Source organism: Xiphophorus hellerii, chromosome 14 (assembly GCF_003331165.1).
Source record: "Xiphophorus hellerii strain 12219 chromosome 14, Xiphophorus_hellerii-4.1, whole genome shotgun sequence".
NCBI classification, from domain to species: Eukaryota; Metazoa; Chordata; class Actinopteri; order Cyprinodontiformes; family Poeciliidae; genus Xiphophorus; species Xiphophorus hellerii.
In genome coordinates this window covers 878,098-902,476 of record NC_045685.1, presented here as the reverse complement: position 1 = coordinate 902,476, position 24,379 = coordinate 878,098, and the positions used below count along the sequence as shown (strand labels likewise).

General features: G+C 38.5%; 1 protein-coding gene across 3 annotated transcripts in view; it reads right to left on the bottom strand.

The window, feature by feature from the left end:
• afap1 (actin filament associated protein 1) overlaps positions 1-24,379 on the bottom strand; it is a 103,261-nt gene that overhangs the window by 51,505 nt on the left and 27,377 nt on the right. For all 3 annotated transcript variants that reach the window (XM_032583207.1, XM_032583205.1, XM_032583206.1), the window contains exons 2-3: positions 10,722-10,850; positions 10,499-10,581 (exon numbers count right to left, since the gene is read on the bottom strand). In XM_032583207.1, coding sequence (XP_032439098.1) covers positions 10,499-10,581; positions 10,722-10,850 — 212 coding nt within the window. The remainder of the gene's footprint in view (positions 1-10,498; positions 10,582-10,721; positions 10,851-24,379) is intronic.

Here is a 24,379-nt window from a genome sequence, read left to right as displayed (position 1 = left end):
ATTTAGAATAAACAAACACGGATGACGATGTAGAAGCAACAGTGATAGTTTGTGGACTAATTTTAAGAGAGCTAGTGTCAGCATCAAACCCTGACTAAATGAATAGCCTTATGTCATGTGAGGTTAATGATAGCTGAAACGTTACCGGGTTTATCAACTGTGGTACCAATTTATCTGCAGTTCCTCTCATTGTCATTTCTGTTGATATTCCTTGTAGGAAATGCTGAATAAACATTCATGCTGAATAAACATACCATCTCTGATGTCCACTGGACTCTCGGTTGCTCCATGTCAGCTGTTTGTCAGCTCCGTGCTTACGTCACTGCGCTTTCTTATTGGTTACCTTTCACTATCAACAGGATGCATTCTGGCTCCCAGTCGGAGAAAACCCCACATGCTGCGATAATCGGGCAAAGAGACAATCCAACATTGAAAATGCCTGATGTTAAATCGGAGTCGTCCCGACATTCTACACAGCACATTTGGAAGTGTTAATTCAACTCCTAGAGAGTTCAATTCAACACTTTGAAAGTGTCTATATTGGTCCACTCTTGTTTGTGTTAAAGTAACACTTTTGAAAGTGTTATTTGTGGTAGAGTTGAATCAACACTCTCAGTAGTTGAAATTTAACACACATCAGTGTTGATTTACCTAATACTACTGTAGTGTGTAGTGTCAAAAGTTAACACTATGAATGTGTTAGTTTAACACAGAATAGTGTTAAACATAGATCAACATAGAAATCTGAATTTTAAGAATTGAATCAAATTGAATTTGAATTTCCATCCAAATTGATCTAGCTTGGCATGCTAAATTGCAAAGCCTTGACTGATTCACGGTGATAAAAATGTTGGGGACCACTAAACTAAAGCATAACATTTGGGGTTGTACCTGCTTCAACTCATAAGAACTTTCAAAGGAAGAGTAAGAAGCTTGATACACAAAAATTCACACAGCAAATCATTACATCTCTCAGTGAATCACTTCGTATAAAGTATCTTATTTCCTTAAAAGTCACCATAGCCAAGTGAACATTTTTAAGATTACTTAGGTCAGCCAATTAATTACTTCATAAGTGCTGTCAACTCTATACTGTGTCACTAGAAAAAAAGAGAAGAATTCTGACTTTAATCTCAGAATTCTGAGATTAAAGTCAGATTTTTTTTCAGTCGCCCTTAAATTCATCCGTACTGTAGCACTCAAAGTGATGTTGATGGGGAGCATTTGAGGAGACTCCACTGATGAACATTCCATTAGTCCTTCAATGGTCCAATTATGTCATTATAACCTCCCAGAGAACTCTGCTCGCTTTTATATACATCTTATTCCTTGCCTCACTCCCCAATCAACTGTCTTTCATCAACAGAGTTAAGAATACTTTACAGAGTAACCTCTAGGGTTAGAAACTTACATGAAATACAACTGGAAAATTTTTACTTTTCTGCAGAGAAAATAGCTACCAAATCGGTCATGTGAGTATTTCTTTTTTCAGCATGCTAGGCCAGATTTAGTTTTTTTGCCAGCAAACCCCATTCCCTCCCTTAATATTCTGCTCCCTCCTCTCATTGTTGGACCAGACCTCTAGCAAAAACCTTATCGGGTATCCTTTGAGGGAAACAGTGGTTTACTGAACTCAAAATACATTGCTGCCGGAGTTCTCCTCTCCTCTCTCCAGAGTTCTCATCTTTCCTATCTGAAAGAGGAGAAAAATATTTCCCCCGGAAAGAAGATTGGAGGATAGAAAGGAAGAGAAGTGAAAGGAACAAAAGAACTCAGTCTGAAGGGTCAAACAGGAAGCCACAACGCCTGCTTAAAGAAAATGGAACTCCTTTACAGTTGTTGAAATGCTCTGTTGAAAAGGAATCTGCTGCTCCATATCTTACTAAATAGAGACCTTTTCTTTTTAAAACATAAATATTAATAATTTTCAAAAACTAAGTGTTTAGGTAAGCATTTCTCATGCTTCCAACAGAAAGCATTACATTTTACTCCAGAGAAAATGACTCTACTGCTTTGCTATGCAGTGACTAAGCTCAGAGAGGCATTGTTTTTTTCTTGTTTTCATTCCCCAACAAAGTACCACAGCCTTACAGCAGTTATGTGCAGATGAATGTTCTCAAACTAACCAGAGCTGCACACTCTCCCTCTGTTGAACAGAAATCACATGCTACTTCTCAGCCAATGCAACATAAAAATAAACTGAACCTCACATTCAAATTCAAAAATATGTAATTCATCCTAAATGGAAATTAAATGTTGTAGTTCATATTCATATTAATTGAAATTCTTTAAATAGTTATTGTACAGTAGATAGTGATGGCTGTTAGAAGGAAAGATATCTTCAAGAGGTCTGCATTACAGTGAATTTGAAGAAGCCTGTCATGATTTGTGGTTAGAAAATGGCGAGGATAGAAGCAGAGGAACCAGGTTATGGTGAAAATGGATGATTTAATCAAAGCTCTCACAGGTAAACAGAACTCAAGTCAGCACTGGTGAACTCAAAGGCAAGGAACTCAAAACAAGTAGCACTGACAAGGACAATGGCAATAGATGGGCGACAGTTTAAACAAGGACCCAATGAGGAAACACAGACACAGGTGGGATTAAATACACAAGGGAGTAATCAAGGAAACAGGACACAGCTGGGATCAATCAAGGGTAGACAAGAAGGCACAGGAACTAAATTGACTATAAAACAAACACAGAAACCTAAATCCTTAAAGTACCTCAAGGACGGCTACTAGACGCCTAAAAAGTCATAAAACAAAACAACCCAACCAGGGTGGGCAGAGGGTTGTCGGACAGGGGGCCAGAGTCCAAGGAAAAACACAAGGAAAACAAAACAAACTCAGTCCCAAATAAAGCGGTCAGGGCAGGGCCTGCTGCAAGGAGTTTGGCAGCGGTGCAGGTGGACGACCGAGTATGGCGAGTCTAGCGGTTGGCAGCAGCGCAGGCTTTGCCCACGAAGAGACGGAGGTGGACGGCCGGGTGAGTGGCCGCATGGACCCACCTGTCCCACGGAGAAGACCAGGAACAGGTAAGCTAGCTGGCGGCTTGGGCTGCTAGGGGAGGCTTGGCTCGGTGAGCTCGGGCTGAGCGCTGAGAGACTCACTGGAGGGCTAGACCTGAGAACAGGGAAGCTTTGAAGGTGCACTGGGGGACATCAGGGACACAGTTGCTGATACCGGAGAATTAATTGACCTGCTTACTGGGGCTGGATGCCAGCTTACTGCAGCTGGAGGCGAGAAGACTGCAGCGGCTGGCGACTGGAGACCAAGATGGGGCTCAGTTGGGCAAAGGTCAGTGGGGGTTCAGAAGACCCGGAAACTGCGGAAGGCTCTGGAGACAGCTGGGCAGTCTGGAGTCTGGGAACCAGCCTTCAGCTGTGCTACCTGTTGACCAGGAGACAGTAGTGCTGCTTGACACCCCAAGACCAGGGGTACTGTGGCTGGCGGAATGGCTGGGGATGGTACTAGAAATGAAGGGGTGATTGGAGCTGTGGAGGTAGAGCAAAAGATACTGGTATCAAACTTGGGTGGAAGTGGTTCGCCGGCCATGACGGCTAAAGCTGCCTGGCGATGCCACTCTGCTTCTTCCCACAACTGAGTCAGGTCCACGCCGGGGAGACGAGGCATCCAGTACTGCAGAGCCAAAACGCAGTTTGTGGCTACCCCAAACCAGGCGGTCAGGTGTTGAAACATCAACTTAATTTCCTCCAGAGACTTCAGAGGTGCTTGGGCTTCTGGAACTACATGGCGGTGTTGGCTAGGTGAAGACACCACCACGCTGTTACAAATGGCCAGAGCCAGAAAAAAGTCGGTGATGTAGGTGAGCTCCTACAAACCGTCAGGAAATGGAGCAGGGTTTCGCCACTGTATCCATAAACCCCTTTACAATTTGGTGAAGGCTTTCAAAGTCTGCTGGGTCCATGATGTAGATGTATTTTCTGTTTATTTTTTCGCTAACTCCACTTTAACTTTAGGTCTGGTCTTTTTGTCATGATTTTGTGGTTAAAAAATGGTGAGGAATGGAAGCAGAGGATCCAGGTTATGGTGAAAATTGATGATTTAATCAAAGCTCTCGCAGGTAAACAGAAATCCAGGCAGTACTGGTGAACTCAGAGGCAAGGAACTCAACACAGGTAGCACTGGCAATGACAATAGACAGGTGACAGTATAGACAAGGACCCAATGAGGAAACACAGACACAGGTGGGATTAAATACACAAGGGAGTAATCAAGGAAACAGGAGACAGCTGGGATCAATCAAGGGTAGACAAGATGACACAGGAACTAAATTGACTATAAAACAAACACAGAAACCTAAATCCTTACAAAGCCTCTGGCTGCAGATGCTATTTTTTCCCAAGACAGTCTCCTGAAGAAGATGATCGGGGTTGTCTGCAATTTTATTGATTTTATAAAGAATCTCTCTCGTCGTCATCATCATCGCCTTCAGAAGACCCACAGTTGTCCCCACAGTTGCCATTTTTTTGTTTTTGTTTGGTTGTTTTTATTGGGTTTTTGTGTCTGAATGTTTGCTGTTGTATTTGCTTTTATTCATGAGGACTGTGTTCTTCGTGTATCAGACTGTCATCCTACTGAAGTTTTCTCTTTTTTTTTTAAATATGCCATCTTTATTTTAAATATGCCTTTATTTTAAATATGTTACAACTGTGTAACTGCACATTACACCTTAAAAGCAGGCATAAACAATGTAAATACATAGAGAACTATGATTTCAAAAAGGCTTACTCTTCAGAATATTGATGGGGTGAGAGGGTTATCTGTCAGAAAGGGCTCTCCCTTTTCCCCTTAACCCTAAATGAGACTCAATTTTGTTCAGAGACTGCCATCCAGATTAGTGTGTACACTACATTAATTACAACTACACATCCAAAAGCTTTTTCTGTTCCATGTGCCGCAAAGAAAATGAACATGATTAAAGTTGATGTTCGCATGAAGCAACACTCTACAGAGCTAGGCAAAGTCTGTTTAGGCAAAGACGAGGAAAAAGAGGGGAGGGTGCAAAGGGTGGATGAGGTGGGGGAGGTTTGTTGTACTCTCCAACATCAACACAGATGGAAATCATTTGTGTTTCTGCAAGCACGAGGACTGGTACACATTCTGTTTGAGCAGGCGTGCTGCAGAGCCTTGAATGCCCCATAGGACCCAACTGATGGTGTGACAGGAACCCTGGCTAAAAGCAACTGAAGCATGCAATAGAGATAAAACAATCAACAGAACAACTTAAATGTATTGGCCAGCATCTTTTTTTAAGGCCTCTAAGCATTTTTGGAGAGAAGAATTTAAAAATAACGTTGGGACCGTGGGTTAATTTGGGGTTTTGATTTATTGGTTTCTAGTTTCAATATTATTTTGTGTTCCTTAGTCACTTTGATTAAATCAGCCTTGTTTCTGTTTTTCCTTAGTTCAGTTCTTAAAGATTCTGCTTTAATAATGTTCATTTCCTGTCTGTGTCTAGTTATTCTTCTTTGCTTATATCTTAATTTTCTTGGTTCCCCTGTTGTGTACTCTCTCTTGCACCCTGTGCCATTCTGTCTCTCTATCTCCTCACACACACAACCCATTAGCTAATGGGTTATGCTGGTATATTGTTCCAGCATTCACTCTCTCAATATTTAAAGTAGGGGTTCACTAACTGCAGTTTTCTGGCTGATTGCCAATTACCGATCTTTAATAAGCGTGACCTGATGATTTCGATTTCGTCTGACACTAATCTTTTTTGCCTGAAATGTGGGTAAATGTAGAAAGAAAGTTGCTGAGTTGTCAACAATGGGGTGACTACTCTTAACTCAGTGCTTCTCAATTCCAGTCCTCAGGCCCCCCTGCTCTGCATGTTTTAGATGTGCCTCTATTCCAGAACAGCTGATTCAAATCTAACTGAAAATATGCAGATATGAAAAAGTGGGCCAGTCTGTCAGTCAAACCTCTATCATGAGATAGCAGAAGAAGACAGTGGCTGATTTCTAGACTTTTGCTGGGGTAGATAAAATTGGGGGATGAGCTCAGCTTCACATGCAAATATCTGGTGGTTACCAAAATCAAGGAAATCGGCGTGGCTAAATTGGCTGGACGATTAATATGTGCACCCCTAATTTAAACACCTCTGCTGCCCTCTCTCCTTGCTGGTTAATCCCATTATTTCCCTGTTAAGTCACATTTTTTTCTGTGTGACCCTGCTGTCTTTTTACCCTGGATTCCTGTTTTATTCAGCTCTGGCTACCTATGTTCCCTGAGATTTTTGTAAGTCTGTTTTTTTCATAATTTTTGTTATTAATTACTAAAATCCACTCGATGTCTCAGCCTGTCAGAGTATATAGGGTGAATATCCATGCCAGGCTTTTACCCTGCCAATGACTGAAGCATAATTTGTCTGGTTGTGGACACATAGTGTGCAAAAACCTTAATAACTCTTTCTGTAGGACACAGGTGTCAAACTCCAGTCCTCAAGGGCCGCTGTCCTGCAGTTTTTAGATGTGCCACAGGTACAAAACACTGGAATGAAATTATTTAATTACCTCCTCCTTGTGTAGATCAGTTCTCCAGACCCTTGCAATGACCTAATTATTCTATTCAGGTGTGGTGCAGCAGAGGCACATCTAAAAGTAGCAGGACAGTGGCCCTTGAGGACTGGAGTTTGACACCCCTGCTGAAGGGGATGGGAGGAGAAAGGAAGAAGAGGAAGGCTGTTCTATCTCTGCCAGGGCAGCTTATGTAAGACTGTGTGTGGAAACATGAGGGTGGCTCATTTCAAAGCAGAAGACTGAACTGGCAGGGAGAAGATTTCCATTCAACAGTATTTAGGGGAACTATTTTTCCATGAACTTATTCTTGTGCACTCTGCACATGTGTGAAATTACCTTAAACACACAGTGACAGAGAGGGAAAATTTGGGGTATTCCATTTCCAGACTTTAGTCTAACACCAAATTAATGTTAGATGTTTATTCACCACAATCAGTATGTTAAAGGAAAGAATATCATAGATGGCTTAATATGTGCTTTCTTTCTCTTTCTTTTTTTACATCTGAAAAGAAAACCACAACCAGATCAGATTTGCTTCAGTTGCCCCTGGACAGAAAAATACCTTCACACTCGGACATACTCAGGAGTGTCACCAGAGGAGACCGAACTCTGTTTCTAATTACAATCTGCAATATATGTCTGTCAGTCAGTCAGCCAGCATACAGTCATGTATGCTCCTCATGTTGTCACTCACTGCCATGATTATGCATAAATTGATGCCAGACAGGAAAACATGCCAAAGGATTTACACAGGAATATAAAAGACAGGACACATGGCGCCAATGCATAGCAGCATAGTTAAATCTGTCATCATGCTCATGAAGTATCAACAGAACAGTTCATATGAGGATTTGAGGTAAGTATCCCAGGAAATTGGTATCCCAGAAAAGTGAAACAAGCTATCAAATTAAAGCTGAGATTTGTGGTTTTCTGGATCAAATTCAATGTTTTCACAAATAATATCTGTTAACTTTCTCTAAGAATCTCAATTTTCTTGTATGATTAGATGGATCCTTGCATTTCTTTCAAACTGAAAGCACAGAGAAAAGGCAAAAACTATTTCCAGCAGAAAGTTTTCATTTCTAGAGATTTTTCTGGACCAGTAAAGCTGGTCCATTATAGAAACAACCTTTATGTTTAAGCTTGACAAGAAGTTATATTCATCAATCAAGCACAACATTATGACCACCTGCGTAATAGTGTGTTGTTCCTATTTTGCTGTCAAAATAGTAAAATAAGATCATTCAAGGCATGGACTCTACCAGAATCTATTGGCACTACCACAGAAGCTAACAATCAATCAATCAATCAAATTTTATTTGTATAGCACATTTCAGCAGCAAGACATTTCAAAGTGCTTTACATCATTACAAACACAGAAACACAATGCAACATAGAATCAATAATCAAAACAAAGCATTAAGTCAAGTTCCATCAATAAATTTGTAATTGATTACATTTCAAATACAATTCTAAACAGGTGGGTTTTTAGTTGAGATTTAAAAGAAGTCAGTGTTTCAGCTGTTTTACAGTTTTCTGGAAGTTTGTTCCAAATTTGTGGTGCATAGATGCTGAAAGCTGCTTCTCCTCGTTTGGTTCTGGTTCTGGGGATGCAGAGCAGACCAGAACCGGAAGACCTGAGAGGTCTGGAAGGTTCATACAACAACAGCAGATCTTTAATGTATTGTGGTGCTAAGCCGTTCAGTGATTTATAAACTAACAACAGTATTTTAAAGTCTATTCTTTGAGCTACAGGGAGCCGGTGTAGGGACTTTAAAACTGGTGTTATGTGCTCTAACAGCTACCATCTTCCTCATATCTGCTCTTTTGGGCTCATCCAATCCATAAAAGAAAATGAATAGCACTCCTAGATAGGCTGCATCGCAAATTCCAGCCAATAGCTTGCCAAATAGCATTGAGTCTAGGTATTTCAGCTTTGCAAGCTGCATGTTCTGAAATCCCTTACAAGAAAAAAAGAAAATAAGATTTGTGAATAGATGAAATTTCTATGAATAATTTCCACAGAAAAATGTGAATAAGTGACTGCATAACTGATCCACAAATAGGTGCAGTTCAAGAGAAGATATAAATATGGCCTTAAAATAAGGTAACTACCTCAAAGTCTCTCATTAATTTGAACTAAGCAATAAAGTAGGCTGGACAGCTTACCAAACTGATGACATATACAAGTGAATAAAAATGATTAGAAATGTAATTGAGAGATTTAAAGATGCTTGCTAAAAGAAGCATGTAAAAAGCAAATGATGATATACCCGGAACTGACCCCTGAGGAGCCCACAGGTTAGGACAGTTAGGCCTGCTTGATTTACAACAACAATGATTGTTTTTTTGTTTTTTTTTAATGAATAGTAGCTACTTTGCTATATATCATAATATCCATGCATCCCGTATATTACTACAAGTTTACAAAACTGAGCTGTTTGGTTTTGTCCAAACAGCTTTTTCTCTATCCATGGAAAAATAAATAAATAAATAAATTCTGCCACTTCACTGTCAACATGCAGAGATCTTCACAAGTATCTAGAAATCTAAAGTGAACCTGTGCTTGTGCGTTCTGGCAGTTTGGAAAGTCTCATTTAAGTTTGTTCAACTTAATTCATGGCAACAAAACTAACTTTCATGGTTTTAGTGTTGCCAGGATAACACTAAACAGTACCATGAAAGGTGCAGTTCAAGAGAAGAACTGCACCTTTCGTCTCTTTAGGCAACACTACCCTGGTTTTGGTGTTGCCAGGTTAACTGGCAACACTAAAACCACAAAAGTTAGTTTTCAACCGACATTAACAAAATGGCAGAGTTTACTGGTCAATCAGTTTGGAAAAGCATCCGGTAAGTCATTCTAACAAAGCACATACTGGAAATGAAAAACAAAGCAAAACCTACATGTGAAATTTAGGCCCCATTCACACAGAGAAAAACACAATACTTTTTGTGAACTATTGCCAAAAAATGTACATCCACACAACACAACACAGCACTGTAGAAATTACTGTAGAAGATATGACGGGCCAATTCATAGTGCTGTAACATGACCACAGAATGATGCAAAAAAACAGCAAACACCACCAAGCGATACCATGTTTGTTATTTGTGAGAGTGAAGAGCATGCAGGATAGAGAGAAATAGAGCTGGGCTGTCATCATTTCAAAAAAGATGCAGCATGAAACCAGCATTTTGAAATTTATCCACCATAGTTTCAACAATGATTGTTTCTGGTTTTCCAAAACATCGGATTGATGTGTAATTGACAAGAAATCTTCGCAGTTACACCTAAAATTGTTTCTGTGTGGATGGGAATTTAGGCTGCATTCACACTGCAGCCTGAAGTGACCCAATTCTGATTTTTTTGACGTAATGCGACCTGTATCTGATTTTTTTATTACAGTCTGAACAGCACAGGTCGGACTCTTTCTGAATGTGACCCAGGCCACTTGGGTATCCGATATGTATTCGATTCAAATGTGACCTAACGTCCAAGTTGCATTCATCTGACCTGAATGTCATAGATACAAATATCCCTATTCTGCGTCCTGATACGTCCAAGCAGGAATAAAAACAACAATCATGACGAACTATAATGAGGATCAAGTAGATAATATGCTGCTCCGGGCGGACAACAAATTCAAAATCGTAAGCTTTGCTGCACCGTTAGCATCCATGTTTACTTATGAAACAATGAGTACTTCTTCTTTTTGTGGCGGTTGGCAGAACACTGAAAACGCTGATTTTATTGCGCCCTCTACTGGGCAAGTGGTACACTTTCAGGTTGTTTGCCCGTTTACACAGGAGAACACATACAGGTCGCATATATTTGGAAGTGTGAACAGCCCTGGCAAAAAAATCTGATTTGACAAAAAATCGGAAATGGGTCACTTCAGGCTGCAGTGTGAACGCAGCCTTAGTGTCAAACTTGAAGGATGTGAAACTTACCAGCCATGGCTGAGGAATCTCTGGCAGGGGCATCTGAGGTGGGGCTGGCAAACCACTGTGGATGTCAGATTTAAATGAAGGTTCTGCAAAAATCAAAGAGCTCACATTAGCACTAGTAATGACAGGAATAACAGGGATAACTGTAAAACTATCAACTCCAACTGGGTAAGAAGAATCTTCCCACATGAAAAGTTTGAGATAAGATGAAGACCCTTCATTTCACCTTTGTCTGAAAGCACACGGTGCAGGATGTGGGAGAGGTGGACCTTCTTCTCTCGGACTCCAGCACTCAGATACTCTCTGTCCAACAGGTCCAGGAACAGGCGAAGCTCGGTCACTAGCTCCTCCATTGCTACAGAACAAACACAACATCAGGTTTCTTTTAAAATTACTCATTTTGCATCATACATGACATTAAAGACAAAACAGTTGAAAGAAAAATGTCTAAAATCTTTTTGTCACACTATACGTGCAGGCTGATGGTTTCGACAAAATCAAGTGATACACATTAAGGCCATACATTTTGATGAGTTTGTCATAGCATCCTAAAAACCTCTTGTCAAATCTTCCAGGATTAGCTTGTAATTAGCTCCATCCATACTTCCCTCAACTCTGACAAGCTTCTCTGTCCCTTCCACTGCAAGAAAAGAGGGATTTTCGACAGCTATTGATACCTAACGCTGCCTTGCGCTTAGCAATATCGGCAAGAGTTTTTTGTCAGAATGGGAAATTGTAGGGAACTGCGAAGAATTGTCAAAAACTGTGTTGTCCATGTTGCCCTATCACCTCCCTCCCCTTGGGCTTAGGTGAGACTTTCATATTTAAAAGAAGTTTCTGGGAGCCATGCAAATGCAAATCAACTATTGAGCAAAGGCCTTTCTGACTGTAGTTTCTGTTCACCCATTTTCCCTTCTGTGCACCACCCAGGTCTGTTTACCAGTTCCAGGACCTGACCAAAACCCCTCAGTGTTATTACCTTGAGAAATAATGAGATTTGTTTAAGTATAAAACAGGCATTAATGCCGAAAAGTTCTAATGTTACAAGTCATATAAATAGAACAAATACAGAGTGACATTCACCAGCACTTGGCCACACTTAACTCACCTTAGGGATGTAACCAAGTGTGCATCACTAAGTACAATTTTCAGGGTAAATCTGATGATGCATTGTCAACATTGCATGTCTGTCAAGCTCATCCAAGATTGTGTGGTGGAATGCAGACAGAGCCACCACTGTACACATTTCCAAGAGGAGTGTTTCTGCTGACATGAAAACACTGCACTTTACATAAAGCACATCATGTGACAAAGTTCCAATAATTTGCACATGTAAAATATTGGTCATTATAGTACCATAGGCACATGTTCATGGCATACTAATTTGTTAACTTGTTGAAGTTATCTCCTAATCTGGACTTTGTGATTAAACATTCCTAGTTTCCATTGAAACACTCAAGCAAGTGTTTCAGTGGAAACATGTTGGAATACTGGCTCAAAAAAGCCTGTATTCCACCGTGTACTCCGCCAAATCGAGTGGTGCATGGTACAAAACTATTTTTGTGAACAATATTCTAACTAAATGTTATCGATTGCTTTAATGACCCAGTGTCCGGTCATATTAGAGTACCAGTAGGCATTCCATACCACAATACAGGGCTGAAGAAACTACAGATCTCAGCTGTAGATGGCTGGACAAAGTGAGAGGTCATCTATTAAAGTGACTGAAGATGAATACATAAACTAAAACAGGAGTATAGACATTTTTTATAGGTGTCTTTGTGGACCTACTGCTTTATTATTAAATTGAATATAATTTCAGATTTTTGTATAATTTTTTTCCAGGTTGACTGTGAGCTATTATTGTTACTGGTTAGTTACAAGTACAGAAAAGTAAATGTTAGGGATGCACAAATTTGAAAATTTGGGTCAATATTGATATACAATATTAATACTGCTGTTATGAACCGATATTTTGTCAATTTAATAAAGCAAGACATTTATAAAAAAATTCCATGGTCCTGTTTTTAATTTATATTCTCATATTCAGTCAACTTAACAGATCAACTTTCACTTTGCCCAGCCCTTCATAGCTTTTTTGTCCATGTGAGCAACGGGACTTGGCTCCTAAGTCATACATAGAAACACATCTGCCAGCCATGTACACGCCGGTCTGTTGTGAGCAGAGTGGTAGTAAATTTATTTTTCAGTTTGTCCATAAAGTTACCTTTATGCTAAGCACAGCAGTCCGCTGTGCTTTGTCTATGCACTCCACCTGCATAAGCACAGATGGAGACACACTCTTTGCCGCTGTTCGCTTTGAACGACCAGTAGGCTGTAGTTCAAGGAGAAAAATGGTTGTCGTACTCTTTGCATCACACATTTTTTAATCATTCATTTTAATAATGCCTATTGGTCCCCTTGGAAATAATAAAAACTTGGACATCAATCAGTGAAATCACCCCAGATATTTTTCTTCTGAGGATTTTTTAAAATATCAAGTGCTTTTATTTTTTCTTTTCTGTTTCTGAGTGTTTTCTATATTTTTTCATTAAAGTTTTTATGTTCTATAAGAATGCATTAATAGAATGTTTTTTGGAGTTTTTAATGTTTTGTGTGTCCATTCTAAGCTGGAAGTTGGCACAAAATTTTATGGTAGTTTGATAATGACAACAAAGATGTCTGCAGCTCATAATGATTGTCTGTTCTGTGTTCACAGCTGATAGAGGAAGGCAGAGAGTACTGGCAGCAGAGGAGGTGGCATTCTGGGATGGTGGCACCTATGAGGGGGTGTGAGGATGGACTGTGGTGAGGTGGAGACCCCAAGTTCCCCCATCCAGGAGCTCAGTGACCTCAGGTCTACACTACAAGAGAGACATTGGACCTGTCCTGAACACAGCACAATGTTGGACATGTTTGGACAATAAAAAAACACAGCCAGATGGTCCAGAAGTGGACAAGCATTTATGTCTTATTTTGTGTTGAAACAGTGAAAAAATAAAATGAAATAAAAAATAACATTCTGTGCCTCATTTATGTTTCTCATATATGAACATAATGCATATAAGCAATATCATATGAATATATTTTAATACAGCAATGACTGTATTAAAAAAGGAAAATATATATATGTATTTTTGGAATAGATTTTAATACAGCATTAAAAATATTGATTGGGGCGGGGTTTATTTATAAAGACGTGTGCTGTCCAATGGGGACACATCAACCAACCAATCACATGTCGTTGATGAATTGTGATGTGATTTGTTTCATCCAATGACTGAGAATCCACGTTGGTCTGCTGAAGCGCCTTTGTATATGCTAGGCTATTCGTATGCTAAGTAGAGTCGTTAACACCTCCCGCCAGCCCGGTTCCCCACATCCCCCCCAACAACTGTGGATAGCTGTCGCTCATGAGCTGTGCTCGCGTCAGAATACAGGGTCAAAAACGCCACTTTTCGTGCAGTGTTCAGAAGAATCTCCCACAGCATAATGCAGCCACGGCAACTTTCAAGCCATGAAAGTTGCCATGGCTTGTGGCAACTTTCAACCAGGACTTTAACCCCTTTTGCACTGCAGACCATTAGCACTTCTTACATTAACCCGGTTCTATCACACTTCCCAGAACCCTGAAAGCCACGGTTCCAAACAGGCCAGCCAGACAGGGCTGGTTTGAAGTCAGCCATTGATTGACTCATTGGCTACAGGTGGCAGGTCAGAGATGAGTCTTCTTCCAGATCTTCTCAGTCAGAAGAGCGCAAGGAAAGTGAGAGAGGGAAGACGGGCAGCAAAGATCATCAGGCTGGAATTGAACCTGTGACGGCCACGTTGAGGACTAAGGTCTCCTCATGGGGGTTGTGCTCTATCCTTCCACTGAACTTAATTGTTTCAAATACACTTTTGAGAGTGCACTTTAGGAAGTGTACTCTAAAAATACTCTTTTTAGAGAATACTTTAAGTATTTGTTTAGAGAACACTCTAAAAAGTGTATTTAAAACAATTAAATTCAATGCTATGTTTGTATCCTACATCTGACGTCATGATGCAAGCTTCACCAGGGACAGATCCTGTACTGACCGTGGTGCTGTGGTGGCACAGGTGTAGAGCACAACAAATATAAGGAGACCTTTGTCCTCAATGTGGCCGTCGCAGGTTCAATTCCAGCCTGATGACTTTTGCTGCATTGTCTTCCCGCTCTTGATTATTAAGTTAAACCAACTTAATAAATTAAGTTGGATAAACTATTTTCTTTTTTCAGTGTACAGGATCTTTGAAAAACTAAAATAACATACATACTTTTAAAATAATTTAAAGTCTAGTTGTATTTTAAGTACAATGTGAGTGATAATGTAATTTTGGATAGTTTAGTTTGGAACAACTTAAAAGTTTGATTTCATTGTCTGTATAATTTAATCAAAGAAATTTGAATTATTAGAAAAAAATAAATGATTGAGAAACTGTAACTTAAATTTGTGTGAAATAAGTAAAAAAAATTAAGTAAAAAAAATAGGTAAATTGAGTTGCATAAACTTAATGCATAGAATTGGATGAACATAAGAAATTGAGTTGGTTAGATGTAGGATACAAAATTGGCATTGAACTCAATTGTTTAAAGAAAAGTCAATGTAAAATGTTCCTTTAAGTTAATTAAGTTCATTTAAGTTAGTTAGATTTGTAACTTTTAAGTTAGTTGAACACAAAAACGTAAGATGGCATCAATAAATCAAATGAATTAAGTGAGATTAATGTAAACACGTTCATAAATTAACCATTAGCCAAAAACAATTTATAGAGTGTATACTTGGATTACAAATGCTTCAGCCAAAAATGTAAATAATAAACGTAACTAACATTTCTCCAATCTGATCGGGGTTTCTTGCCGACCTCTGTCCGACAAGAAATCCCTCAAGTTGCAGCGGTAGTTCAGCAGCACCAAACGAAAATCCAGCTCAGAGATCAGAATCAATCAGAAGAGAATTTTTTTGTAGTTGGAAGCTGAGGTAATTCTTTTCCCAACTTCCTCATTGACAAGTATGCACAGAAGGATCTGGACAGGAATCCAAGAACAAATTTCTGAAATGAAGGCCGTGGTACACTGCTAAAAATATTCTGCTCTATCTTCTTAAAAAAATTTAAGTAACTATTTGCATAATTTATTTATGTTGATGAGGCAAGACTGTTCTTTGTTTAAAGTACTTATTTCTTTACATGACAATAAAATAAAAATAGTCAAGTGAACTTAATTTTGTCAAGTAGATTAAATAAAACTCTTAAAGCCTTACAAGGAGAGTTGGGACACTCCCATAGCTTCCATAGAAAGAATGGAAAGTGGACGTCACATGGGTCATGGAGCTCCTAATAGTTCCAAACAGCAGCAGTTTCAGGATTGAAATTAGTTCATTCTTGGTGTTTTAGAAGTGTTTCTCTGGTAAGTTGATGAAAATATAATGTTTTCTTTTTAGAGTTAGCTGACTGCTGTGTGCCATAATTTATCAACAGTGATATTTTGTGTTGCCAGTTTTTGTTAATTATGCATGTTTTCATTGTAGTTGTATTTTAACTGCAGGTAACTCATTGCAAAGCACGACAGATTTAAATGGGTTTATTTCAGTCTAATTCACCTTTTTACAATATCCATTACAGCTTAACTTTGAAAGTTTATGATTTTCTCATTTTTGTGGTAATTGCAGTTACTGAACTATTTCTATTAGAAAATATGTAGCCTTTTCTTCTGTGAAATTGACATGAGTAATTTAATTCAAGTTATGTATCCTTCGTCACAGAGGGCCGCATAAATGGGGACTGTAACAAGGCGGCCTTTTGCGGTTGGATTTTACAGTGAGGATGAAGCTTTGAGACAGAGTCAGGTGGAAACAGTAGTGGTTTATTCTTCACACAGAATCAACACTTCACAGGTGAAACTGCAGTCTTAAATAGTCCCAGCTGTGACAGACCAAACCACCTTTAATTCACAGGGGAATCTCAATTCACCAATATCCACTTATTTAATTAAAATACCTTTTACTAAATACAAACATTTCCATTTACTTTTTATAAATATTTTATGTTTTATCATTACACCATATGAAACACCACAAAACCCATAAACAATTCCCCCCCCACACTTTTCAATGGCCTCTCCCGGAGACTATATATGGTGTCTGAACCCCCGGGGCAGTATTTGTCCAAACACCCTGGAGAGGACACAGAAAGGACAGGTGAGTCACTTCATATTAGCACTCCACACTTAACAGATTATGCACAAACATTTGCTCAGTTTTACCCACCAGTAGCTCACTGCTCTGAGTAACAATTATCCTCCCTTGACACGCAACCAACCTCACTTCTCAATGAGGAGCAGCTGTGCAGAGCCCAGAACAAAAGGCTACATGCTAATCTAAATAAATACACCCAATAAATACAATTAAACTTCTTGTGTGCAAATTGTTACTGATGTGCAAATCTATGCTTAAAGTGCAGTGCTAAATAAAGTGCTTGTTAATAAAGTGCAAAAAGTACTTTAAAAATGCTATACAGTGATTTCAGTAAAATAGTCCCAGTAACGAAGATCTCATTGTAATGAAGAGATCTTCCCTGTAATGTAATCACGTTTTTCCTTAATGATAATGTCCCTGTAATGAAGAGATCTTCATTACAGGGACATTATCATTAAGGAAAAACGTGATTGTGAAGATGAGTAATTTTTAAAATATATTTTCCAGGTAAACCACACGAAAATGGCTTCAATGAACTGCTGAAGCATGTTGCATACAAAGCATTAGAAAGGTAATGATCTCATTTTCTGTCCTACAAAATAAAGCTGAATTAAAATGTTTGTGAAAGTTTTGGTGTTAAATTCATTTTGTTCAAAGTTGATGTTTACTGCAGGACTGTTGATTCATTTGTTTTATATTATTTATGTCTCCTTAATGCCCAGGAACTCTGCCAGAAAACTGTCATCCTCCTGATAGCTTACATATGATAACTCATATTTTCCTATGTAAGATGCTCTCAATGATTTTGAGGATGATTTTGCTTCCTGCTAATACAAAACACATGTTGTAGCTCCTGCATGACCTGTTCCTATACGATTTAATCCAGTTAGTACACTTTCTCTGTTCATCTCTGTCAGAATGTTAACCTTAGTCAGAGCATGTGGAGAACCTCTCCTAACACACCTGGTTCCAGCTTAATGGGCTGCAGATATCTTTGCTGAAGATAACATCCAGAAGAACCCTGTATTAAGCTCATAGGAAAAACTGCATCGTATGGCGTTTTTCAATATGCATTCACTCCATCTAATGCCTCATTCTTCATGACAATGGACTTCATCTAATATTTTGTTAAAAATATAACCCAATTTATTTTTCATTGTTAAAATTATTTGTAGGACTGGATTATTTTTCTTCTGTCTGAAGTTCTCCTCATGTGAAATTTTAAACAGTATAAATGAAAATAAAAGGACTTTATAAAGGCTTCTCATTTCACATATTTGATAATTTGTTTGGTTAAATACAGAGATTTTTTGTCATCTAATAGGATTTTTAACAAGAAACAGTTTCATCTTAATAAAAATTTTAATTAATGAATTACAGTTTTATAATAATTGTCAGGCTGCAAGTACAATCAACTCCGTTATAGATCCAGATACTCACTTCATATTAGAAAAAAATTATTAATTCTTCAACAAAAAAGAAAAATTCATTCCAGGTCTTCAGTCAAAAACCTACAGCTACATATTTTCCTCAATAATTTAAAACTTCTTCAATCTAAATAATTTAATTTAACTCTGTATTAAGCTTGTTCTCCATCTGTAATATCTGGATCTCCATCTTTCTTTAACCCTATGCCATTGCCACGCCCCAGTTACTAAATACTTAACCCTCCTGTTATGTTCGTTTCTAGGGTACAGCAATAATGTTCGTGGCTCAATTTGACCCGGGGAGTGTTTAATCATGCAATAGTGTCAGAAACCAAAAAATTCCTCCAAAACATCTTTGTATCTGATTATTAACTCCAATACTAACCATTTCAATCAATATTTCTGCAATGATGTTTTTGTATTTCTCAGAAATTAAGGATCAATGACAACAACCTACTCATTTACTCATTTGAAAAAAACCTAGACACAAAAAACAATAATTTCCTTGAAATTGATCTTTGGTAAATTTTTTTATATTACACTTTTTTTTCAATGGGTGCTCTTTATAATTGAACTTGAGACACACATGCTGTTCAAGGTCAAATTGATCCACTGATTAAAATCAAGATAAATGAGTCATGCAGAGAGTATTTATGTTTTCCTCCACTTCTGCTGAGTGTCACTCAGAGTGGGTGGAGTTTATCCACAGGAACAGAAAAGGTTCCTGTCAAAAGTTGTATGAACAGCTGCTTTCTCGCAGTTTCCTAGTGAAGTAAAGAGAATAGTGAGAAGGTGGGCTTGTGTGTGTCGGGGTGTGCATGTATGTGTGTGTTGTGTTTGTGTGTGTGGTGAAATATGGTTCATAGCTGCAAGGGAACATGTAGAATTGGACATTTTTTAATCTTTTTTTGCACTTCAACTTGACTGAAAATTGACCCAAACAGTATCTATGTAAAAAGTAGACACAGGGGGGGTTACAAATGTGCAAAATGAATAAATTTTAAATTTAGATGTAGAGTGTACCTATTAAGACAAATAGAAAAAGTTTCATGCAAAAAAATATTTCCAACTATTTTTTTAAAAATGTTTAACTTTAAATAGGGTCAATTTGACCCGCAACATAACAGGAGGGTCAATCCAACTATGAAGGTGCAATGATGGAAAAGTCAATCCAATACACACATCAGTATAACAGCTACTGTTTACTGGACTGTAAGCCTACATGCAGTGTAACTATGTGTTCAGCAGCACCAAAGCTAGCAGCTGAGGAATGTACATGATGCAAACTCCTATTAATCCTCAGAGCAATGATGTGGATCCTTTGGATATGGCACAACCTTTTTGTAAGCACCTGATCTTATCACATACGATTACATCATTAAGTCCCTGGACCTCCATCGTTTTATTGCTCCAGCAACACTCTCATTCATGATAGTTAGGCTTCACTACCAAAGCTTAGCTAGAACGCCAGGAACACAAACTTTTCCAGTGCTTGCTTTATCTAGCAAGCTGTCATGAAGGCTCTGGAATGTGAAATGATTGAGAGGAAAGCAGCTTCCAGCAGTCGTGCATGACATGTGGTCAGGAGTGATGACAAAAGGCAACACAAGCGTACAACAAACGAACTCCCCTCCTGCCAATGGACATGTGATGCATGCTATGATCATTATGTAATCTCATGGAAACCTAGTCAGCATTTGGACTGCCAGGAGCTGAGATCATTGCAAGCTCACAAGCAATGGAAAACTTTGATGCCATTATTCTTCACCATATATGCAGTGATGCAGCAATGCATCAAAAAATATTTTGTAGCTTTGCAACTCAGCTAAAAGTTCCTTCACAGAGCTTGAAGAGAAACTGCATATATATCATTCATCATTAACGTCACACGCAGACTCGTTGCCATGGCAACCAATAAACAACAGCCCCGGGAGCTCAGAGCAAAGATTATTTTCAAGTGCATCAGGAATTAACACTAAAAAACCACACAAAACCTTTCCCACACAAAAGTATGTAAAAACACCAAAGAGAACATTCTGTCCGTTGCAGATTGTTGCAGACTTCCTTATAATCATTTTGCGATAATTAGGAAGTGATGCCTGAACACTAGCGGTGGTTGATTAGCTAACTTAAACACCTCTCTCCTGATTACCTGTCAGACAATCTATGTGGATCGCCTTATTTTTGTGTTAATTGAACTGAAACACCCAGACCATGTTCAGGTGATGAAAGTTAAGCTAGCATAGCTAACCAATTCCCCACTTTCTTTATTTTTAATAAAAGCTTTTTACAGACATGTGAAATGTGATCCCTTTGGACCTTGTTGTCTTGCTATCATGGTGTTGACAATTAATATAAAAACATCGTGTCCCTTTTCCAGATTCATTGCTTAATTGTGACATTTTCCCAAACACTGATATCCCTGACTCAATGTAAAGCAATAGCGCATGTGGCTCACTGCAGTGGCGCACATAGTGAGTCACGTGATGTCCAATCCACTAGATCACTGAGCAGACTTCCCATTTACGTTTTACAAAGAAATTTTAAAAAACATTAACTGGCTGTTAATGCTTTGAATACAGCGTACAGCTGCTGTCGAGTTACTGTCTGCAAATAGATGCAGGCAACTAAAGAAAAAAAGGTCCAGGAAATATAGGTGGGGACTGTCCCCTTCAGACCAAAGTTGATGGGGACATGTCCACACCAGTCCTTCAGGAAGTTATGCCTGAAAGATATGCCAGCCAGGAGAAAGTAGACTAAGTCATAGACCACCTAACTTGAAATTGCCCCTGCAATAACTCAACATCTTATTATATTAAAAATATTAGTCTCTTAACTCATTGTCTTTAATTCATCCTAATGGGTGGCACTGTTTTGTAAATGTGAATGGCCACAATACAACAACCATGAGCACGTCTTGGCATTTTGAGTTACTTACAGATTATTAAAGTACCAATTCTAAGCTTCTTCACTACAACTGTTATGTGCACTAATAACATTTTAGGGCTATTTGTAATTTAGAAGCATAATAAAAGAAAAATAGACTGCAGTTGTGTTGGCAAAAACAAACATTTCTTTAAGCCAGTAGATTGCCCAACATGAATTCTATTTTAGGTTTTAATTAGTGCGTGTGTGGGTCAGCTCTGTTCACTGCCTCGTCACCATCATATCGCACTCAGCACAGCCGCAGACCTAGAACTGGAAGCATGTATCATGCTATGTATCACAGTGTTCAAAATAAAAGTCCTGAAACTCACCCTGAAAAACTTTCCACTAAATGGGATGAAATCAATCAATAAAATCCCCATGGGCCGAACTTGAAAATTGGACGTTATGCTGCTAATACTTAACTTTCGTCAACAACTCAGAAACGGAAGTCAGAGCTCCACTGCAACGCAAATAATGTTCTGGCCAGAACATGGTGCGCTAAATAATAAAACATAAACTAACAAAGCTTTGAGGCAGGCTTTATTCCTAAACCTGTTCCTAGGTTTAGGAATAAATCTAGAAGTAGGTTTATTCCTAAACCTATTTTTTAGGAATAAATCTGTTCCACCAGTGAAACACTCAGAGAAACAGAGTCGCTTGCAATCCATCTAAAAATAAAAAATAAAAAAAATAATTGAGCGTTTTTTTCTCATTTATTGTTATTATTATTATTATTATTATTATTATTATTATTATTATTTTCCTAATAACATAAAAAATCAACGCTTAGCCTGGCGGGGGGGCTAGTAAAGCATGTCAGGCCACCAGGCTTATAATACACTGGGGAAAATCCTGGATTACTTGGCCAGTAATCTAGTCCTAGAGTCCCGAAAGAAAGTCATAACAATTGTACGACACATCTTTACAACATTTGGAAAGCAATTATTCTGATTGAGACCAAGAGAGATAATGAGCCTCTAGCCAAGACCTGTACAGATCAAGTGTCAAGAATGGGCAGCTAACATCTCTGCAGATCCCTCACATCATGCACCCAAACTGTTTAGACGTTCACCTTCTGGTTGGCGCTATATATTTTGTTGTTTTTCCTCTGAAATTTATATATTTAAAGACCGTACATTGTGAGCACTTGAAACAAAAGTCAAATTCCTTTGTTTGTACACAAAATACTAGCTAATAAAGTTGATTCTGATGCACCTGGGTCATGTTCACAATATACTGTTTTCACCATGCAGAGAAATGTCAAGCAGTCTTTACTGCTCCATTTACTGCCTCACAGCTTCTTTCAATCAGAGCGAAACTCCAAATGGATGGTTGGAATGCTACACTAATATGTGTGCATCTGTGTCTGTGTATCATTAACAACACTAAGTTAGCTCTTTACAGACAACTATGAACAACAAAGTGGCATGCAATGGGACCGCCCTCAAATAAGGCCTGGGGTCAAAAATAAGAAAATTCTGCTAGCAAAAAAAATTACAAAGGAAAAATAATATCCATCAGCTTCTTCCTTTCAAAGAAATTCATTTCAGCTTTTTGCAACACTTCCTGTACTTTAATTCCTTCTCTTTTTCACTGTAACCTACACTGAGAAAAATTAATATGTGGTGAAGTAAAGTTAACCTAACTAAGTTTGTGAAATCAACAATGAAAATTTAAATTAGTACCTTTACACAAATATATTTAGTATTGAGGTCAAAAATATTTGTTCAAGAAACAAGCCACAGCATTCATTTTTCTGAAAATAAATTGTTTAAGTACCAAGAGTAGGCCTGTCACGATAGCAAATTTTGCTGAGCGATTAATTGTCTCAAAAATTATTGCGATAAACGATAATATTGTTTGAAGACCTTTTTACACTGATTTAATGGAAATGATGTAATAATGCATGAGATTTCCTGCCAAAGTTAGATACACTTTATTTTCAAAAGAATATTTAACACTGGAACTGATAAACAAAATAAACAAAACAACCAAAAACAAAAATAAAATGGATTCTCAGTCTCCATTAACAAAAAACTCACTTGGAAAAAAAAAACTAAACAACATAAAGCCAAAGTGGAAATAAATACTGCATTCAACCTAAAGACTGCAGATTATGAAGTGTGTATACTATGTTGCCGTTCAGTAATAATTAGATTTAAATAGAGAAGATGGGCACATCGACTACCTGATGCAATAGTTCACACTACATGATTTTTTGCTCCTATTTTTCCCTTTACAACAATTTTAAAACGTTGATCTTTCTAAGATTGTGTGGTGTATTACGGTAGATCATCGTTGCCGCTCCGATCTAAATCAGGGGTTTTCCCCGACTGGGAGCTTAACCAGCCTGTTGAATGTGACAGGCAGCCAATCAGAAAGCAGGATTCTCCTCCGTGTTTTCTGAGGGGAAATTACGTCGGGGAATCCCGAACAGCTGACACGGCGCAACCCGAAGTCCAGCGGACATTGGAGATGATATGTGGAAACAACATTAATGTTTATTCAACATGCAAAGAATATAGAAATGACAAGGGGAGGAGTTGGAGCGAAATTGCTACCGCAGTTGATAAACCCGGTAACTTTTCAGCTGTTCTTCGTTAACGTGACGTAAATAGGTTATAATGATTTTCATTCAGTCAGGACTTTACGCTGACACTAGCAACATGCATTGCAGGTAGATTGTAGTAAAGCATTGATTAATGCCTGGTTTTAAAATTAGTTCACTGAACTTGTAGCCATTATTTTGTGCCCATTGTTGGACACCACACGGCAGGAACGAACCCGATCGAACCGTTATAGCTAGGATTTCTGTCGGCTCATGTGTGATCTGTCAGGTTTTGAAAATGGACCAACAATCGGCTGGCAGCTCTAAGATCGTGTAGTGTGCGCTGGGCTTTACACTAAGGAAATGAGGAAGGGAGGAGTCGTTGGAGAGCACCGGAGTTGAGCCCTTTTTCATTCAGTCTCATTAGCTGAAAGAGAAAAAGGTCGGAAGAGACGATAGTGCCGATAATTAAAATGACGTCGATAGTTTTTTAAAGTTCATACATGCAACAAAAAATAACCTTGTCTTTACTGTGTTTCATTCAGTATTTCAAAACATCAAATACTACCCATAAGCCATCAGAGTTCCCAAACACCAACGTACCAGCAAAGATTTGAAGTACACTGATCAAATATCCTACTACTTAAAAAAATACGTTAAATTAAGATAAAGGTTAACGTTCAGAACATCCCCAGACATTTCTGCTCAAGCAAACCGAAGAGAAAAATATGCTCTGATGACACCATGTTTTTAATGTATGTAGATT